The 20417-nt window shown below is 41.9% G+C and overlaps 1 protein-coding gene across 1 annotated transcript in view; it reads left to right on the top strand.

Moving 5' to 3' along the window:
- Window positions 1-12354, top strand: part of WWC1 (WW and C2 domain containing 1) — a 104344-nt gene extending 91990 nt beyond the window's left edge. The window contains exons 18-23 of the mRNA XM_069970691.1: window positions 461-599; window positions 1851-2015; window positions 2321-2413; window positions 7240-7470; window positions 10880-11001; window positions 11579-12354. Of these exons, the coding sequence (XP_069826792.1) occupies window positions 461-599; window positions 1851-2015; window positions 2321-2413; window positions 7240-7470; window positions 10880-11001; window positions 11579-11645 (817 nt within the window). The 3' untranslated portion in view covers window positions 11646-12354. The remainder of the gene's footprint in view (window positions 1-460; window positions 600-1850; window positions 2016-2320; window positions 2414-7239; window positions 7471-10879; window positions 11002-11578) is intronic.
- The last annotated feature ends 8063 nt before the right edge of the window (window positions 12355-20417 follow it).

Raw genomic sequence — 20417 nt, 5'->3', positions numbered from 1 at the left:
GTGCTTTTAACGTTGTTTGTGGTGCTGACAATAAAGATTTATACTTTGTTCATTCCATTGTTGTGTGTGCATCCATTATATAACACATTCGCTGTCCCTGTGGTTGTATTTTATTGTGGCATTTACATCATGCAGGTACAAAGGAGGACGCAGTGTTTCGGCCTGTGGCCTTCATCAGCTGATGAAGGCCACAGGCCGAAACGCTGCATCCTCCTTTGTACCTGCATGATGTAAATGCCACAATAAAAAGCACACAGAGAACTTGGTGAGTGCTGGGACTTTCTTCTATAAGTACCAGACGGCTTGGATTTTTTTTAAATGGAGTAATTTACAAACCTGTATAACTTTCTGATACAAGTTGATTTGAAAACATTTTTTCCCTCTGGAATAGCCCTTTAAGTGAATGGATTTCTTTGAGGCATTCCTGCAGAGATAATACTTTTAATTCTTTCACCTTAAGGCATGAAGAGTCTGACACAATGCAGGATGAAGAAGCAGGTACAGATAATGAAGAGGACGATGAATGTGATGACAGTGTACAGAGTGAACACGAAGATGTCGATTTGCAAACAGCAACAGCAGAGTCAGAGCCTATCAAGGTGAGCAGGTGCTGAAGGGTATGCTTAACCATGTCATCAGGATAGAACAGTGTATTTTCTAGTACTGTCCTGTCCAAATGTTGTTTTCAATGGGCATTTAAATGTAGCTTTTACTGGAGCAGTTAACTCATAATAACCAATCTGATTACAAATCTAATAATCTTTGAAATTATGATTTCTAGACAGTATACTAAGAATAAAACAAAATAGTCAATCTGTCGTCACAATATGCTCAATTGGTCAATATTGATTTCTAAAGTATTAAAAATTTGGTACAGAGATGGGATGTTGTCCAGGCATTTGTTCTAATTGCTTTATTTGGAGTCGGGAAGGATTTATTTTCCTCGTTTGGGGCAACAGGTATCTGACCCATAAGGCTTTCTTTCTGCCTTTCTCTGGATCAACACACAGTAAGATTTTAGGTTGAATTAGTTGACCTTTTTCACCATTTTTAAGTACGTAACACCTAATAGTGCATTTACACAGAGAGATTTTTGAAGCCAAACAGAGAAGACTATACACTAAGAACAGGTCATAAGGGACAGAGATTTCTTCTCTTCTCTAACCCATTCCTAGCTTTGGCTTCAAAAATCTGTCAGATAATCTGTCTGTGTAGATGCACCATTACTCCACTGTTGTGTAACAGATTTAGGGTACAAACACACACAAGGTATCCGCAGCGGATTTCTCAGTTGCCCATTCACTTCAATGGGCTGACATACTCGCAGCAGCCCTGAAGCAAGCAGGAGCGGGGACCCAGTACGGTATCTTCCTGGGCCTTGGGGGTTAATGACGCTGAGTTTGACATACAGTACTCTGCGAGTATCCCACTGCGAGTATGTCAGCCCATTGAAGTGAATGGGCAAGTATTCGCAGCAAATTTTGCTGCGAATTTGCAGCGAGTGATCCGCTGCGGATACGTTGTGTGTGTTTGTACCCTAAAAGATTTGCTATGCAGGGGCCTGGGAAAGTTGTGTGACAAAGTCAATAAGTTCTATAAGGGTATTAAGTCAGCATTTAGAACCACTGCTTTATTTCACTTGTGTAGGCTGTATGTAATATGTGTTTTGTGTTAATGATATGACAAAGTCTTCATTTTATTAATGATTTATATGAAGTAAAAAACAGCAGTGCTGCTTATGTTAAAACCCAAGTTATAGAGATTGGATTGGTTGACTACTTTGTGGGGTGTCATTGCGGATTCCTCCTACTCTCCCTTTACTCCTCAGTAATATTATACTTATATTGTAGGTTGACAAAGAGACGAACACAGAAGGAGTCCCTCAATCCGCCACAGTTGTCCGCCCTAAAGACAAGAGAGCAGCCAATCAAATGCAAGCACAATTCATGAGAGGCAGCACAATAATCCGCTCCAAGACCTTCTCCCCTGGTCCGCAGAGTCAATACATTTGCCGTGTAAGACCATCAAAAAATTTTTTAGAATAGTAAAAGCTGTACTGTAATAATTTATGCCAGATTGCTGTATTTGTAATGCACAAACAGTTGGTGGGGAGTCATAACATATGTTTCTTAGCATGTGTGGCACAGAATTTCCACCCATTGCTGGCATCTCAGGGGACCATTTCATCTGTACTGTTGCTCACATTAATTCTCGGTGTTTAGGGCCAAATCTACAGGGACTTTTCTTAATGTCTTTAAGGGGGGCTGAAATCTGTTTTGCTAATGATCATATTTGTTTGCTTTCCTTTTACTTTTTTTAGTTAAACCGCAGTGACAGTGATAGCTCGACACTCTCTAAAAAGCCGCCTTTTGTAAGAAATGCCATGGAGAGACGCAGCATGCGTGTGAAACGGGTATGTATGTTAGTAAAATACTAACTCAGGTTACAATTTGTATTTTGAAATATTAAAACTGGTAATCATAGCTTGCTGCCAAAAGGTTGACCCAAACTGAAGGCAACTAAAAGGAAAGCTGCGTGGTGAAGAATATTTTTAAAGGCAATCTGCCCTATAATATGTTTAGAGCTGCAGACTTCACTAGGAAGCCGAGCTTAAACAAATAATACCTGTATCTTATCAGGTGTTGTTTTGCGAAGCTATAAAATACTGTTTTTCTTCCAAGCTCATGTGCCCTAGAGGCCATGCTGAGCTGCTGCATGCACGCCTCCTTACTAAAAAAATGCAACAGCCCACCGCTAATGACATGACACCAACCCATAATAATAAGCCTATACTCTGACCCATCCCACCTTATCATGGTGGGATGGGTCACACTATTTGCAGATGGTATGCTGAGAGACTCATTACTTTTATGGAGGTTTTTTAGCAGTTAGGGGGGCTGCTTTTAGCATTTTTCATATCTGTTTGTCTGTGTATTGCCATTAGCAAGACACAACTGTTGCATTTTTTGTGTTTTTGTGTCTGCAATTTCAGCCATAGCAACGTGTCCCTGCCTAGTGTGAATGGTGTTGTAGGAGAGCTGAACAAATTTGTCTTTTACCACCTCACTAACCCAGGGAGAGGAGTTGGGGGGCTGAGTGGCTATGCATGTGGCAGCAGGAGAAAGATGCTGAATATTCTTTATACATGAATAGTACATGTACTTCATGTAGTGAGCAGTGCAATACATATTCATATTCTAGCAGTGCAGACAGATGGCAGTATGGTACATGTATTACTGTGCATCTCTAAGGAGAGGCTCTACAAGTAGTCCATAAGCTAATATTAAAGAATAATATAGGTGCTCTTGTGTATAAATGTTAGTGCCATATGTTTTATGTACCATGTATGGGCTATAAGATTATTGTTATGGACTAGATATCTGGTGGTATACTTGAAGGAAATTGTAATGAAAGTTGACTATTTCCCTCCAGCCCCTAAAAGGTTAATTCTGGGAATATTATTTTGTTAGACGCAGACAGCAGTGGGAATTTTGGAAGGCTTTTGGCTCTATATTAGTACAGTGATTCCTCAAGCATATCAGCCCCCTAGGAGTATGTCATAAATAATTCATCACGCCTTGTCTTAAAACTTTATGACAAAATAGAAAATGGGAGCAGGCTCACAGCTGCATATTTATTAATGTTCAAGGAGGTTAACACAATACTTTTTTTTTTTTCCTTTGCACAATGGAGAAAAACAAATATTAGACAGAAACTGTCATGCGTTTAGGACAAGGGCATCCGCTTGGCATTGGTCCCAGTGCTATAGTCATCTACCCATATTAGAGTTGCTGTCACTATTTTGTGATTCTCCAGAAACACTGAACTGTGACTGGTCTGAACAAAGGGCATAGGCGTTGTACTTATGGATGGAATCTTATTGTCACTATTGGGGTACGTTCACTATGTGATGTCCATACAACATGTACAGGAAAACTCCCAACACACACGCAATATGTGTCCATAGCCTTACATTGTCTGACAGAGGCCAAAAAAGTATTTTTAACCTCCAACTGGTTGGTATACATCAAAACCACAAAAATTGAAGTGTGGAATAGAGTAATATATTATGCTATTCCATTAAATGGGATCATTTGGAAAAACATATTCCTCAAATGGACACTATATTTGCCTATAGATGACAGATGGCAATATATAGCATTCATTACGAGCATGCATTAAATAGATGTCGTAAGCATCCCTGTAACTTTTCATGACAGATCCATAAGACCGGTATTCCAGGGGTTGATTTTATTTAAAGCGGTTCTGTACCTACAATCTGACCCCCAAAACCAATTGTACCGTCGGATAGCTGCTTTTAATCCAGGATCTTGGGGTCCGTTTGGCAGGTGATGTAGTTATTGTCTGAAAAACAACTTTAAAGAGTGCAGCCCTGTGTCAAATTGGTGTCGCCTAGAGCATCTGTGCCCTAGGCCTGCGACACCTCTCCGCACCTCCACCCCGCCCTCCTCATCATTAGGTATGCCTCTGGGTATGATTTCTCCTAATTATCACTTGGCTGAACACTGCTCATGTGCAGTGTTCAGACGGAGTTTCTAATTAAGCTGAGTGGAGTGGAGAGAGGCGGTGCAGGCCTAGGGCACTGACACTCTAGGCCACGCCAATTTGACACAGGGTGCAAGTTTAAAAGTTGTTTTTTAGGACAATAACTGCATCACCTGCCGAACGGACCCCAGGTCAGATCTTGGATTAAAAGCAGCTATCTGATGGCACAAGCATTCGGGGGCAGATTGTTGGTACAGAGTACAGACAGGAAAAACAGAAATAGAAAAGTGACATGTACCTGCTCTTTGCTCCCCTGCCGCTGCTGTCCCAGAGCTCCTGTTCCTGGATGGGGGTTGGCATGTGCAGTTACCCATTTAGCCAATCAGCTGTAGCCACTGATTTTCTGAGTTGGTAACTTCATATGCCAATACACTCCGAGAAGAGGTTATTCCTTTTAGAAAGAAAGGATCAGGCATATTATAATCATCCCAATGTCTGTTTTCCCTAAAAGCTTTTTGTTACAAGTCTTTTTTACCTTTAGTCTTCATTTCTGCATATGGCTATAAAAGAATAGGTGAAAACTGCAGTTTTAATTAGGCCATACAAGTGATCTGTATATTCAAACAAGAAGAAGCATACAACAATAAGTCATTGTGCTCAGCTTTAATCCTCCCTGCCCCAGTCCTTTCTGCTTGGATGTCTGCCCTTTTAAGGTTGGTTTTTAGTAGCGAAACTTGTGATGATACTGGGGAGATACCATACACCGCCATTGTTTGGGTTACACACTTGTGGCTGACCTTTAGATTAAGAACATGATGTGACTCCTGTTGCATCTCCTAATACCTGGAGATAAAAACTGCCTGTATAGCTCTTTCGCATTCTCTCATGAAACTATAGCTATACGATCAATGTCCGTAAACCATCACATGAAGTGCAACCAGCCTTAGGTTACATTATATCAATAGGAGTAATGTCTCATCTAGCAGAATATTACTTATATGAACTTTGGGTGACATTTCAGAATTGCTAAGATCTTGTCACTTGTACATCTTTTCATCTTACAAATTATCTGCGAGAAATCAAGCTCCATGCGGAGACAGTTCACCTTTTTGATCAGTGACTTTAAAGCTGACTGTGGCGGTAAATTACAGGTGGAGCCATTATTAATTTATGTTGTAGCGAAAGTTAAAACAGTAGAAAAGAAGAAAAAGGTTTTCTCCTCCCGCCATGGGACCAGCCACTTCAAATGCTAGCTTTGCATTCCAGAGAGGGTGGCTTTTAATTTAATATTTAGAGAGAATCTACAGTCAAATAAGAAAGAATAACAACAATACCCAAAGGGAAAGAACCAGTTTGGGTATTTCTGTATTAATCTTTTGTCAGTAGTTAAAGTTATAATTCTGAAAAAAGGCAGATTTAATATGGAAACCTGTGTATAACATTGACATGAATGACGCCCTTCATCACAGGTTCATAGTAGAGATGAGCTAAACTGGAGCATGCTCAGCTTCATCAGACCCTAAGCGTGCAACATTTGATTACTAGTGGCTAAAGAAGTAAGGCTGTCTGAAAAAAATGGATACAGCCTTTGGCCATAGGCCTTACCCATGTTTTCCAGGACTCCTTTAGCCTCTGGTAATCTAATGCTGCATGCTCAAAGTTTGTTCATCTCTAGTTTAGAGCTATCGTAAGCCGCACTGCATAACATATGTGAATCCCCAACATACATCAAGAATAATTCATTGATAAAACTATGATATATTAAACACTTGTAATATAAAAGAGACAATATTGTTAAGCATGCATTTAGACTGGCTTCATAAAAAGACTGGATATATAATTCACTCATTTTCAGGGCATAATTTATTGATGACCTATCTGATCAGTAAGGGTGCCAATTGCCAGGCACCTACACTGATCAGCAGTTTCCAAAGCGGTGACATCCGCATGCTCAGTGAAACAGAGCAGGAAGCAGGCAGCTCCGTACATTGTTTAATGGTCAAGCTGGGTTACTGCATAAATTATGGAACCCCTTTGCTTCCAGCTCTATTTCACGGTGTATGGCAGCTCAGCAGATTAGTGAGGATGCCAGATGTTGGCACCCAACTGCTCTTATATTGATGACCTATTCTGAGGATGGATCATCAATTAATGTTACCTAAAGAAACCCTTTAATCCATATGTCCCTACATAATAAAGGGACCAGAACTGAGAGCCACTCCTGAGAGTGGTCTTAACCCTTGGATTTCCATTTATTGGAATGGCCACCACCTTTAAAGGGGTTATCCAGCGCTACACAAAAATGGCCACTTTCTTCCAGAAACAGCCCGTCTCTTGTCTCCAGCTTGGGTGGGGCTTTGTAACTCTATTCCATTGAAGTGAATGGAGCTTAATTGCAAACCGCACCTGAACTGGAGATAATGCTGTCTCTGGAAGAAAGTGGCCATGTTTTTGTAGCACTGGATAAACCCTTTGCCGTGAAGCACATCTCTACCTTTTACTTTGCTCCTAAACCTCTTATACTATATTGTTTAACGTATTTAACTTTTGATTTTCTTTCTCCTCTCGCTTTCTGTTTTTACACGTTACCCTGCTAATCTGACATTTGCAACTTAAAAAGTATAGACAAAGACCATGCTGCTCCCCGGAGCTTTCCAGTGTCAGCATTGGCAAATCAGAATCCTCTGGCTGTTAACATTGAGCAGAGATTCACAATAAACTCTATTGTTTCAGCCGTCCATGAAGTCCTCTGGCAGAGACCGTGTAATTCGCACATCTCTGGACCTGGAATTAGATCTGCAGGCTTCAAGGACGTGGCATAATCAGCTAACTCAAGAGATTGCAATACTAAGAGAGCTGAAAGAACAGCTAGAGCAAGCCAAACGTCAAGGTGAAAATGAGCTGCCTCAGCGGGTGAGGGATGATGACAGGTTTAAGCTCCTGCTCAGACAAGTGGAGAAACAGGTAAGTAATAGAGGCTCTTCTGATTCCCTTCCCTCAGAGATTCTGACAATCAGACACTTACAGCAGCAGTTGGTACCGCTCTGAACTTTCCTTTGTTTCACTTATCTGTACTGGGGCCTCTGTAAATGTCTGACTACATCGATTTTACTTCTGGGAGTCCAGTGTTTCAGTGTAACCTCAGAAGGCATGAAGTTGTTATCTGTAATAGCTGCTATATTCAGTATGTCAGTGGTTGTCTTGCTGTATAAAGAAGCGTAGACAACGGCTCATAAGGGCTGTCGTACATTGATTGGCACCGAGTAGCATTTACCAGCAGGGCAAATTAAAGGAGGTGTAAATAGTGCCCCGGCTGAGGCAGATGCTTGCGTCTACAAAGGATTTGGAACAACACATTAAAATGAGCCCAATGATGCAAGTAAAGGCTTTCAATACAAAGCGCTGGTAAATGTATTAACCCTCTCAGCCAACATTTTTGTCTGAATTACAATTAAGAGAGCTTGTTCCAGACAGAAAACAAGTATGGTCGAAACTTTTAAACTCACAATTAATTATTTTGTCGGAAAACTTTACTTTTGTCTCTAAAAAACGCAGACACTTCAATGAGAATGTTTTGCTAGGAGAAGCATTTCACCCATTTACACTAGTAACACTTGGTAGAGTCACTTTTACTACAGTGACAGCTCAGGTACTTTGTGGCACAATTAGCTAGGAGTACAGAAATGGTTTTCACCCATTCTCCTGGCAGATTTGCTCCAGGTTGGTTAAATGACACTGAACCACATATGGATGACTGGATTGAGATCTGGACTTTGACTTGGCCATTGCAGAATATTAACTTGCTGTTGAATCACTCCTGCATTGCTTAGACTATGTGCTTGGAATGATAGTCCTGCTGAAAGGAGAATTTGTCTTGCAGTAGGACCCTGTAATTTGCACCATCCATACATCCATTCTTCAATTCTAGCAAGAAAATGTAAAGTAGCACTCCAAATTTTTTTTTCATATTGGCTCCCCGGCTACAGACTGACCCTTGATGATTGCTTTCTTGTGGCGCAGTGTCATTATTGTACCCTGATAACTCTGTTCAGATCCTGCTGATGCTTATGCACATCTCTTCATAAGCCCTGGAGAATCAAGGAGAGTCAGAAGACCTGAAAACTTTAAAGGGAATCTTTCAGCTTCTGGGCCCCTACCTGAGGTGCTGACAGTGTGCTGTAGCTGGCAGCCCCCAGTGAGCATGGGGACTTTTTGGTAATTTTCCGTGCAGTGGATTATGTACAATCTTATGTCTCCTACTGTACTAAAGACTGGCATGCATCCTCCTCCCTCTTCATGAATAATCAATGCTGCCCGGCCTCCTGCTCGCTCAGCTGACAGATTGCAGATCAGTCCTCTGTAGGCAGTTTATGTCTGAAAGAAACACTCAGGTATAATTGAATCTCTTCTCCCTAATGTCTTTGAGCTGTGGTCTTAGGGGTAACTCTCCTGTCTAGAGACCTGCCAGCAGTTCATTCTCTGGTTTGAATCCCCTGATGGAAATTAAATAATGTCTTTTTTTCTCATTATTGTATCATTTTTAAGGCTATGTTCACACACAGTATTTTTGCTCAGTATTTTTGGACGTTGTTTTTAAAATAACAGTAATTATTTGCTATTAAATGGCAACCATCCACTCAACAGTGTGTGAACATAGCCTTTCTGTGTTTTCAATCCACTTCTGGTTTTGGTTGCAAAATACTGAGCAAAAATACTGTGTGTGAACATAGCCTTAAAAAGTATACAATAATGAGGAAAACATAAATAAAGAACTATATTTCATTCCCATCAGGGGATTTGAACCAAAGAATAAACTGCTGGTAGGTCTACTAGACAGGAGAGTTATCCCTAGACCACAGCTTCAACCATAGCTGAGTGGTTCTTTCAGACATAGCTGTCAGGGTCTCTGATTGCAGATCAGTGCTCTGTAGGCAGTTTGAGCGAGCAGGAGGCCGGGCAGTCTTGATTATTCATGAAGAGGAGGGAGGGGAAGGAGTGGAGAGGTGTGCCAGAGAGTGGCACAAACAACTCCTCTTTGCGTCTTCAGTACAGTAGAAGATATGATTGTGCATAATCCACTGCAAGGAAAATTACCAATAAGCACCATGCTCACTAGGGGACTGCCAACTACAGCACACAGTAAGCACCTTAGATAGGGCCCGGGACCTGACATTCCCTTTAAAGTGACTCTGTACCCACAATCTCACCTCCTGAAACCGCTTAGCTGCTTTTTATCCAAGATCTGTCCTGGGGTCGGTTCGGCAGGTGATGCAGTTATTGTCCTAAACAACAACTTTTAAACTTGCAGCCCTGTGTCAAATTGGCGTGGCCTAGAGTGTCCATGCCCTATGCTTGCGCCGCCTCTCTGTCCCTCCTCCCCGCCCTCTTCATCATTCGGAACGCCCAAGAACAATTTCTCCTATTCATCACCTGTGTGAACACTGCACACGAGCTGAATCGTTAAGACACCTGTGCAGTGTTCAGGTGATGAATAGGAAAAGTCCTGCCTGGGGGCGTTCTTGATGGTGAGGAGGCGGGGAGGCGTTGCAATCCTAGGGCGGACACACACTGTAGGCCACGCCAATTTGACTCAGGGCTGCAAGTTTAAAAGTTGTTTTTAAGGACAATAACTTCATCACCTGCCGAACGGACCCCAGGACAGATCTTGAAATAAAAGCAGCTATCTGAAGGTACAAGCAGTTTGGGGGGGGGGGGGGGGTGTCAGATTGTGGGTACAGAGTCGCTTCAATGCATTTCTATGAGAGTGCTCTCATAGAGATGCATAGAAGACGCTGACTTCCAGCCTCTTTAGATTCGGGGCAGCCAGAGAAAAGTTCACATGGACATCAGTGGGATTTAATAGATGTCGGAACACTGAAGCAATGGCGAGCTGTTGGAAAGTGATCATCATGGGTATTAGTGTGAGCCTGCAGCTGAGATATTCCCTACATCCAAAATAAGGGTGCGTTCACACTACGGAATTCTCGCGCATAACATCCAGGGGATTCCGCCATTATCCCCCACCTACTGTTCCTTGACTCTTCACCCGTCCCATAGACTCCATTCTACGCCTAGTCGGATTCCGGAATTTTTTATCCAAGATTGATATATCGGGCCAGTAAGTGTAGCGGCAGTGTGCATAAGTGACTGCTGCTCCATTTATAAAGGAGAATTGGAACCCCTGGTTTTGAGATTACTTATTGGTAGGGAAACCCCTTAAAACCCTCTTTTTTTTTAACCAAAGTTGCATCCTGTTTTAATTATACAATGAATCAAGGTCAGGGATCATATTTACTGTTACGCTCTGGGAAATGGTGTTCTAAGGTGCATTGATAACCCTTAAGTGACTCTCATACGTTTTGCAACTGAACAGGTTAAAAAAATAGAACATAAATATGAGATGCAAGCTGATAAGATGATGAGAGCAGCAGCAAAAGATGTGCATCGGCTACGTGGCCAGAGCTGCAAGGAACCACTGGAAGTGCAGTCTTTCAGGTAAATGTTGTGTTACATAGTAATATACAGTGCTTTAGTGTACATACAAGGAATGCACCGTATGCATCTCATGTACATATCATTAGACAGAAAGACAAGATCACATAAAAAAGCTGGAGAAAAGTAAATTACTCAATACTTCTTCAAAAAGTTTAGCCTCTCATAATATATTGATAGAACTACTGTATGTTGACAAATTTATTGTTATATTTGGCAAAGCAGAGCCTTGCACATGGTACCTATATGGCTGGCTGCCTAAAGATTCCTAGGGCTGCCACTGTTTGGTGTCACTGTATTATAGAGAATTATTATATATGTGTCTGTGTGTGATTATATATATATATATATATATATATATATATATATATATATATATATATATATATATAAAGTTGACATGTTTTACTGCAGAATTGTTGAACCAGTAATGGAATCTGGTGGAATCTGATTGGTTGCTAGGGGCAACTGAGCCAGTTTTACTTTACACCATGTCAATAAATCTCCCCGTGTTCCTATATGATCAGCTCCTCATTTACGTTTACATGTTGTAAATTTTGAATATTTTTTTGCTTTCTAGGGAGAAGATGGCGTTTTTTACCCGGCCACGAATAAACATCCCAACCCTTGCTGCAGATGATGTCTAAAAATCACCATAAAAGTATTTGTTATTCTGTTCTGAGCGCCACTGCAAAGAGCACAAAGCAGTCTGGTGTGGTTGAATGTTATGTGGTGTTATGAAGGTACAGAGTTCTAGTCACTGGTATCAGTTGAACCTTCAGTGTTGAGAAGAGGACTCTCCAGCTTACACTGATGGGGCTAAGTTTGGGCAGTATATACATTTTTTTAAACCATTGCTACAAAACCAGCATTAATGTTCCCTGTTTGTATAGCTTGTAAAATAAGAATATTTTAAGGGGAAAACATTTAATATCATTTGTTCTGAGAAGAATGTGTGACTTTTGCACAGGTGCATTCTAGAGGTTTTACCTGCAATAAAATTAAATTAATGAAACCTTGTCTAAAGAGATATATATGTATATACATAAGCCTTTAGTAAGTAGACAATGTGAATACTGGAATCAGATTTATTCCATTAAAGTATTTTGTACCAGATACCCCAGAGATTCAGGAACGATTTAGATCATGACATATTTTGTATTGGCTTTATCAGTTTATTTCTAGGTGCCCTTAGTACATTGAGGGGCCGGTGGTAAAACAAGGCTGCAAATCTAATGTCAGTTTATACCTTACATTGGTCTTATATATAGTATATAGTCTTAACAAAATGCACATTGAAAGTCAATGCACAAGGTCAAAATTCTGTTTTATAATAAAATCCTTCCTTGAGCTTCATCTGTCTTTGTCTTTGTGTGTCTGTAAGTTACAACATGGTACATTACATTGTGAGCAGTAATATATACAGTAATACATCTGTTCTCGAACACAATCGGGTCTGGAAGGCTGTTCCAGAATGAAACGGTTAGAAAACCAAGTTGTGCGTTCCCATAGGGAACAATGTAAATGTCTTGGTTTTTACACTCCATGTTTCAGGTGCAGAGTGCCCAACCTACAGAGTGTAAAGACTAGCAGTAAGTGGCAGTGCATCTTGCACCACTTCTTACTACTGTATAGAGCAGGGCTTCTCAATTCAAGCCCTCAGGCCTCACCAACAGGTCATGTTTTGAAGATATCCCATACAAAGGACACCTGTGCTAATGCCTGATGCACTGAGTATAATTATATCACCTTTGACATACTAAGGAAATCCTCAAAACATGACCTGTTGGTGAAGCCTGAGGACTGGAATTGAGAAGCACTGCTATAGAGCTATACTGCTGCTATAGATTCCCATCTTAATGAGAGTAATCCCTGCTCTAAACAGGTGTTCCCTGCAGAGAGAGAGGCAGGAAGGGGTGGCTGTTTGAACTTGCCACGCCACCCTTGCTTCTGCCCGCTGCGGGGAACAGCATAAGGCCCGGGTTATGTAAATGTGCAGATTTCTAACGTCATGCATACCACTGTTTTTGCTGTGACCAGCACCTTAGGTGACTGTTCCACAGATTCACAGTAATACAGTAGGCTTGTCACCTCTGGGGACTGACCTTTTTTTCACCATGCGGAGGAAGTACCCCCTTGTAGTTTGATGGGGTTTTACCAAAGCTTTATAAAGTGGTAAAATTATGTCCCTGTCCTGAGAGTCTGTCTGTTTAAATACATGACAAATATCCTGCTGGCCTTAGAAGCAGCTGACTGACATTGTGTGCTCTTCTGTAGTCTATTATCTATGAGTACACCCAGATCCTTCTCCATCAGCGACTCTCCCAGTGTAACTCCCCCTAGGACATATGATGCATGTGGGTTATTAATACCCAGGTGCATAACTTTACATTTATCCATATTGAACCTCATTTGCCAAGGGGACGCCTAAACACTCAGTGGGGGACATGTATGAGTAAGTCTGTCTTAAATTAGGCCCTGTCCCCAATTACCCCGCCGTATTCACAAAGAGGTGCGCGCACACCTCCTCTCTTCCTATCCGCCAACCTCCCCCTACCCCCACCACGCGCAAGCCCACTAGGTGAGTGGGGTTTACCGGAAGCTTACGCCACGGAGAAGGTAAGTATCTGCGCTCCTCCGTGGTGTACGCCACTTGCGGACGTTTCATGAATGCACATCTTCTATAGACTGTGCTGTACTAAAAAGCTTGGTATCATCTGCAAAGATCGAAACATTGCTGTTATTTCCATCCTCTGTATCATTAATAAACAAGTTAAACAATACTGAACATTGCGCTAGACCACCTATAACTGATCACTATTCAAAGTAGGAATCATTGAACACCACTTAAAGGCACTATATGAATGTCTTTCCTAACAACTCCAGGAATCTTTCCCAGATAATGTGTAAGGCCACAATCACACACCAGTAGTGCGGTCCGTGGAGCACTATGTTCACACATCATTACCCCAGCGATCCGTGCCGCAAAAAACGGCCTGCATTACAACATGTCGGGGGGTTTTTGGGCACGGTTCGCGGCCCCGTATACACAAACGGACGTGTGAACGGGGCCATAGGATAACATTGGTTTCATGTTCTGTCTGTGATTGCGTGCCCGCAACAGATGTGTGAATTAGCCCTACGACCTGTCCAGACATAATGATTATGGACAGGATACAGCTCCCAAACTTTGATCAGGACTACAGTACCCAAGACACATTGACCTGCACCACCCCAAATGTGCTCTACATAATTCTGTATATCAAATATCCCACTGGGGGGGGGACAGTGTGTATGAGAAACAGGGTAGACACTCAGTACAAGAATAAACTCTCATCATCACAAAAAAGGACAGATCTGCCTGTGGCACAACATTTCTGCAGCCCTGACCTCATCACACATATGAAAGAGTTGAAACTAAAGGGACATTTCAAGTGCCAGAGGCACAGAAGAGCCTGGGAATACAAACTCATGACAACCTCTGACACACTGAGATCAGGAATGAATATGTTACATTAATTTATGTCATTCTACATCACTTGAAGTGTACCTGTGGTTATAACTTTCAAAATTTAAATTAACAGTATTAGTTTGCAATTTACATCCATTATTTTATTTTTTTGTTATCATGCTGTAAAACAAAGCTATACTTACCAGAAATCCAGGACCAGTCCCCTGAAAGAAGATTGTTAGTCTTGGGCTGGTTGAGTGAAAAAGACTAAACACATGGGGGGGGGGGGGGGAATTTATGAAAGGGAGTAAATATACACCTGGTGTAAACTGCCCACATCAGCCAATTACAGCTCAGCTTTAAGCTCTGGAAAAATATAAGAGGAGCTGTGATTGGTTGCTGTGGGCAGTTTACACCAGGAGTATATTTACACCCTTTCATAAATCTCCCCCATAAAGTTCTGGCCAGTACAGAGTTTTACGGCTCAATGTACCCACTAATCACATGACTGCCTTCTATGTGAGTGCTCAGATGGATTGAGAAACACAGGACTTCCTATGTTTGAAAAAAAAAAAAAAAAAAAAGAACAACACAGGAGATGCCATGTTTTCCATGATCACTAAAAAAAAAAACACTAAGTTAAAAGATAAAACTTTCACACTCCTTATCCAAGTCCTGTCCTGTCAATTTATGCCCCCAGCTTATTGTAACCCATCTCTATCCTATCTGCCAATTTATTATCCTTTGCTAAGGCTGGGTTCACACTGCATTTTTAGCATCCATTTAACGGATCCGTTTTTTTAACAGACAAAAAAAATAGTGTCAGCAACGTTTTTGTGTCCATCAAAAAAAATGGACCCATTTTGATCCTTTTTTTTTTATAAAGAAAGTCAATGGAAAAACGGATCAAAACGGATGCACTCCAAATGCATCCGTTTTTGCAATCTGTTTTTCATCCGTTTTTTTCCCCCCCAAAAAAACGGATTGCAAAAACGCAGTGTGAACCCAGCCTAAATTGCTGTAGGTTTGCATAGACAGGCATTGACTTCCGTGGCCCGAATATAGTTAGCTAGTAGCCACGTTCAAGTGATACACCAAAGTATATTTGTTTAGACTCAAAAGATTGTCCGCTGAACTTTTGGATGCGAGTACAAACATACTGCGTATACATCATAAAATGACCCTAATGTAGTCACTAGTTGAGTATGTTTGGGCTACTGAAATCTGTGCATGTATACCTGCCTTGGATGGCACAACTTTTATGTGCACAAGCCCCTACTCACAGTTTGGAATGATGTGTATAACTGCATAAATAGATGTTATAACAGAACTTGCTATAAGATGTCCAGACAAGGAAACGTGACACACAACTACAGAAGCTACAGACTGCAAACGGGATTCAACAATCAAGATGGCAGACACAAGCTGGAATATTCTCTTCTGAAGACAAAAAGACTTCTTTGGGGAGAATAGAAGAACCCTGTGATAATATGGGCCATGGGGTGGTGGGAATGACTTCATGTATCTGCTGTAGATTTAAAATGGTCCTGCAGGACTTTGATATTGGTGGTATATCCTCAGGACAGCCCAATTTATATCATATTAGTGGGATTTCTATTTATACAGCATAACATACATTTTCTACACCTAACAGAGATTTTATGTTACCCTATATATATTACGGTAGTATGAGTAACACAGCTAAGGTTTCATTTACACAGATGTATGAACAGTTTTTGTGAATGCTGTATATTTATGTCATATTACAAATCAGAACCTGTAGAAGGAAAGCTTTCCCCTTGTGGGAATCAATCCGGCTTCTAGAATAAAATAAATGGCATTTACACAAATTGCTCCTAGGACCTAGGGAATCATGCATTACAGACAGGATTTGAGTGCCCTCTGGTGGCAGAAAGTAAGTATTGGTAAGTAAATAAAACTAACAAATTAAAGAAGTCCGGCCAAAATGTATTTTTTATATGTTATTACTGATGGAAAGTTATACAATTTTCTAATGTACATTAATTATGGGAAATGCTCCTATACTGCTATTTCCCTTAATTTAGTGTACCAGGAAGTGTTAGAATTCTCTCAGAAGCAGTGACGTCACGACGAAAGGTGTAATTCCTATGGAGTGTCCAGCAGGGGGCGCACTATATATAGAAGTCAATGAGTACCATTGACTTCTATATATAGTGCGCCCCTGCTGAACACTCCATTGGAATTACAATGGATGTGTATGTAATGTAATATACAGTGTTTTTGATTGAATACATTTATGAAAAACTTTGGGGAGCAAGTGTCCTTGCTCCCCAAAGTATTCCATAAATGTAAGCAATCAGTACATCACAGTAAGCCCGCCGCCCGCCGCTACCGAACGCCCGCCGCTGTGGACTACTCTCAACTACTACTCTCCCCACCTGCTCATAGCATGTGCAGGTGATGGGAGAGTAGTAGCCGGGTTATATGGCTGAGATCGCCGCCGTGATGCCGCGCAAGGGGAGCCGCTCATCACTGCAGCTATCATCCCCCTCCGCTCCCCCTCCTCCTGCCTCCTTACTCTATGTGATAGCTGACTTCCTGCCCGGCCGCCGGCACGTGTGAACGGAGAGCGACGGCCCGGCAGGAAGTCAGCTATCACATAGAGTAAGGAAGCAGGAGGAGGGGGAGCGGAGGGGGATGATAGCTGCAGTGATGAGCGGCTCCCCCTGCGCGGCATCGCGGCGGCGATCTCAGCCATATAACCCGGCTACTACTCTCCCATCACCTGAGCATGCTATGAGCAGGTGGGGAGAGTAGTAGTTGAGTGTAGTCCACAGCGGCGGACGTTCGGTAGCGGCGGGCTTACTGTGATGTACTGATTGCTTACATTTATGGAATACTTTGGGGAGCAAGGATACTTGCTCCCCAAAGTATTTCATAAATGTATTCAATCAAAAACACTGCATATTACATTACATACACATCCATTGTAATTCCAATGGAGTGTCCAGCAGGGGCGCACTATATATAGAAGTCAATGGTACTCATTGACTTCTATATATAGTGCGCCCCCTGCTGGACACTCCATAGGAATTACACCTTTCGTCGTGACGTCACTGCTTCTGAGAGAATTCTAACACTTCCTGGTACACTAAATTAAGGGAAATAGCAGTATAGGTGCATTTCCCATAATTAATGTACATTAGAAAATTGTATAACTTTCCATCAGTAATAACATATAAAAAAATAATTTTCGCTGGACTTCTCCTTTAATTTAGTGTATTAGGAAGTGTTAGAATTATCTCTGAAGCAGTGACGTCACGACGAATGGTGTAATTCCTATGGAGTGTCCAGCAGGGGGCGCACTATATATAGAAGTCAATGAGTACCATTGACTTCTATATATAGTGCGCCCCTGCTGGACACTCCATTGGAATTACAATGGATGTGTATGTAAATGTAATATACAGTGTTTTTGATTGAATACATTTATGAAATACTTTGGGGAGCAAGTCTCCTTGCTCCCCAAAGTATTTCATAAATGTAAGCCCGCCGCTACCGAACGCCTGCCGCTCTGGACTACACTCAACTACTACTCTCCCCACCTGCTCATAGCATGAGCAGGTGATGGGAGAGTAGTAGCTGGGTTATATCTCCGAGATCGCCGCCGCTGATGCCGCGCAGGGGTGCAGCTCATCACTGCAGCCATCATCCCCCTCCTGCTGCTTCCTTACTTTATCTGATGGCTGACTCCCCGCTCGGCCGCCGGCACGTGTGATCGGGGAGAGGCGGCCGGGTGGGGAGTCAGCCATCAGATAGTGTAAAAGGAAGCAGCAGGAGGGGGGAGCGGAGGGGGATGTTGGCTGCAGTGATCAGCGGCTCCCCTGCACGGCAGCATCAGCGGTAGCGGCGATCTCAGCGATATAACCCGGCTACTATTCTCCCATCACCTGAGCATGCTATGAGCAGGTGGGGAGAGTAGTAGTTGAGTGTAGTCCACAGCGGCGGTCGTTCGGTAGCGGCGGTTCAGCGGGCTTGTTATGTACTGATTGCTTACATTTATGGAATACTTTGGGGAGCAAGGACACTTGCTCCCCAAAGTATTTCATAAATGTATTTAATCAAAAACACTGTATATTACATTTACATACACATCCATTGTAATTCCAATGGAGTGTCCAGCAGGGGCGCACTATATATAGAAGTCAATGGTACTCATTGACTTCTATATATAGTGCGCCCCCTGCTGGGCACTCCATAGGAATTACACCATTCGTCGTGACATCACTGCTTCAGAGATAATTCTAACACTTCCTGATCCACTAAATTAGGGAAATAGCAGTATATGAGCATTTCCCATAATTAATGTACATTAGAAAATTGTATAACTTTCCATCAGTAATAACATATAAAAAATAAATTTTGGCCGGACTTCTCCTTTAACATGACAAGTCTGAAAAAGAGGATCAAGTTAAACTTAGTAGTGATGCAGAGGAAGGCAAAAACAAAAAGAAAGTTGTTAGTTGTCTCAGTAGGATGAATTTGTTCTCGACTTCACCTATAGAGATTAGAATAAATCTCGGGATCAATGGCCCATCTGTAACAGGAACAGTTAAGAGCAGGAGAGGTTTTCTCGTTGTCATCGGCTGATCGTTGTATTTATTACATGGAGCGATAATCGGCCAAATCGGGCCGATTCGGCCGATTATCGTTCGGTGTAATAGTACCCTAAGGCCTTTAGGTGCTTTTTGCAAACGCCACACAGGTTTTCTAGCGAGGCTTGTTTATGGTCATTTTTCCATACAGCCCTGGTTGGTGGAGTGCTGCAGTGGTAACTTCTCCAACCAAGGCCCTACTCCCTCTATTTCTGAGGCCGCATTCACACGTTCCGTACGAACGTGGAATGCCTGTAATGGAGCCACCCCCCTGCAGCTGCTTCATTACAGAGTGGCGCATATACATACAGTTCCCCCAAACCCAGCATCTTATCACAAATGCCCGGGCGGAGGGCTCAGTTACAGGCATTCCGCGTCCATGTTCCGTACGGAAAATGTGAATGCGTCCGCAGTTTGGTGGGGTCCGTCAATTCTGCATCTGAGCTGTGCAGGTGGATTCTTCCTCCTGACTGCTTGGTTTTGCTGTTATATGCATTTTTAGCTGTCATCTCATAATGGCAACAATGTATACACTAACAGCCAATCACAGCACATATGCAAATAGCTGAAATATCGCAGCCAATAGAAATTCTAAGGTCTTGTCAGTCAATGCCTCACAACATCCACACAGTCACATGTCCACTATTGGGCAATAGAAGATGTAGAAGATGGAAAGTCCTTAACAATTTTTACTCACTGACATGAGTAAGATTGTCATGGTAACCGAGCAATGATCTTTACCATTATAAGTAGCAGAGGTCAGTCAGTGATGTAGTAGAGCCGATACCCGCATGATGTAGCAGAGGTCAGTCAGTAAAGTAGCAAAGCAGAGGGGACAGTACCCAAGTTGCTCATCGATGATGTCATCAGTTGTCATTGATGATGTCATCGAAGATGTCATCACTATTCGATGATGTCAACGATGATGTTGTTGATAAAGTTATCATTGTTGTCAATCATTGTCATCAGTGATGTCATTGATGATGTCATCAATGATGTCATTGATGATGTAATTAGTGATGTCATTGATGATGTTATTACTATTCGATGATGTCAATGATGATGTTGTCAATAAAGCTATGATCATTGTCAATCATTGTCATCAGTGATGTCATTGATGAGGTCATCGATGTCAGTGTCATCACTATTTGATGATGTCAACGATTATGTCGATAAAGCTATCATTGTTGTCAATCCTTGTTATCATTGATGATGTCATCAGTTATGTAATTGAAGATGTCATTAATGATGTCATCGATGATGTCATCACGTTTCGATGTTGTCAACAATGATGTTGTCGATAAAGTTTTTATTGTTGTCAATCATTGTCA

The sequence above is a fragment of the Dendropsophus ebraccatus genome, chromosome 1 (genome assembly GCF_027789765.1).
Source record: "Dendropsophus ebraccatus isolate aDenEbr1 chromosome 1, aDenEbr1.pat, whole genome shotgun sequence".
Lineage (NCBI taxonomy): Eukaryota > Metazoa > Chordata > Amphibia > Anura > Hylidae > Dendropsophus > Dendropsophus ebraccatus.
This window is presented reverse-complemented; position numbering and strand designations above follow the sequence as displayed.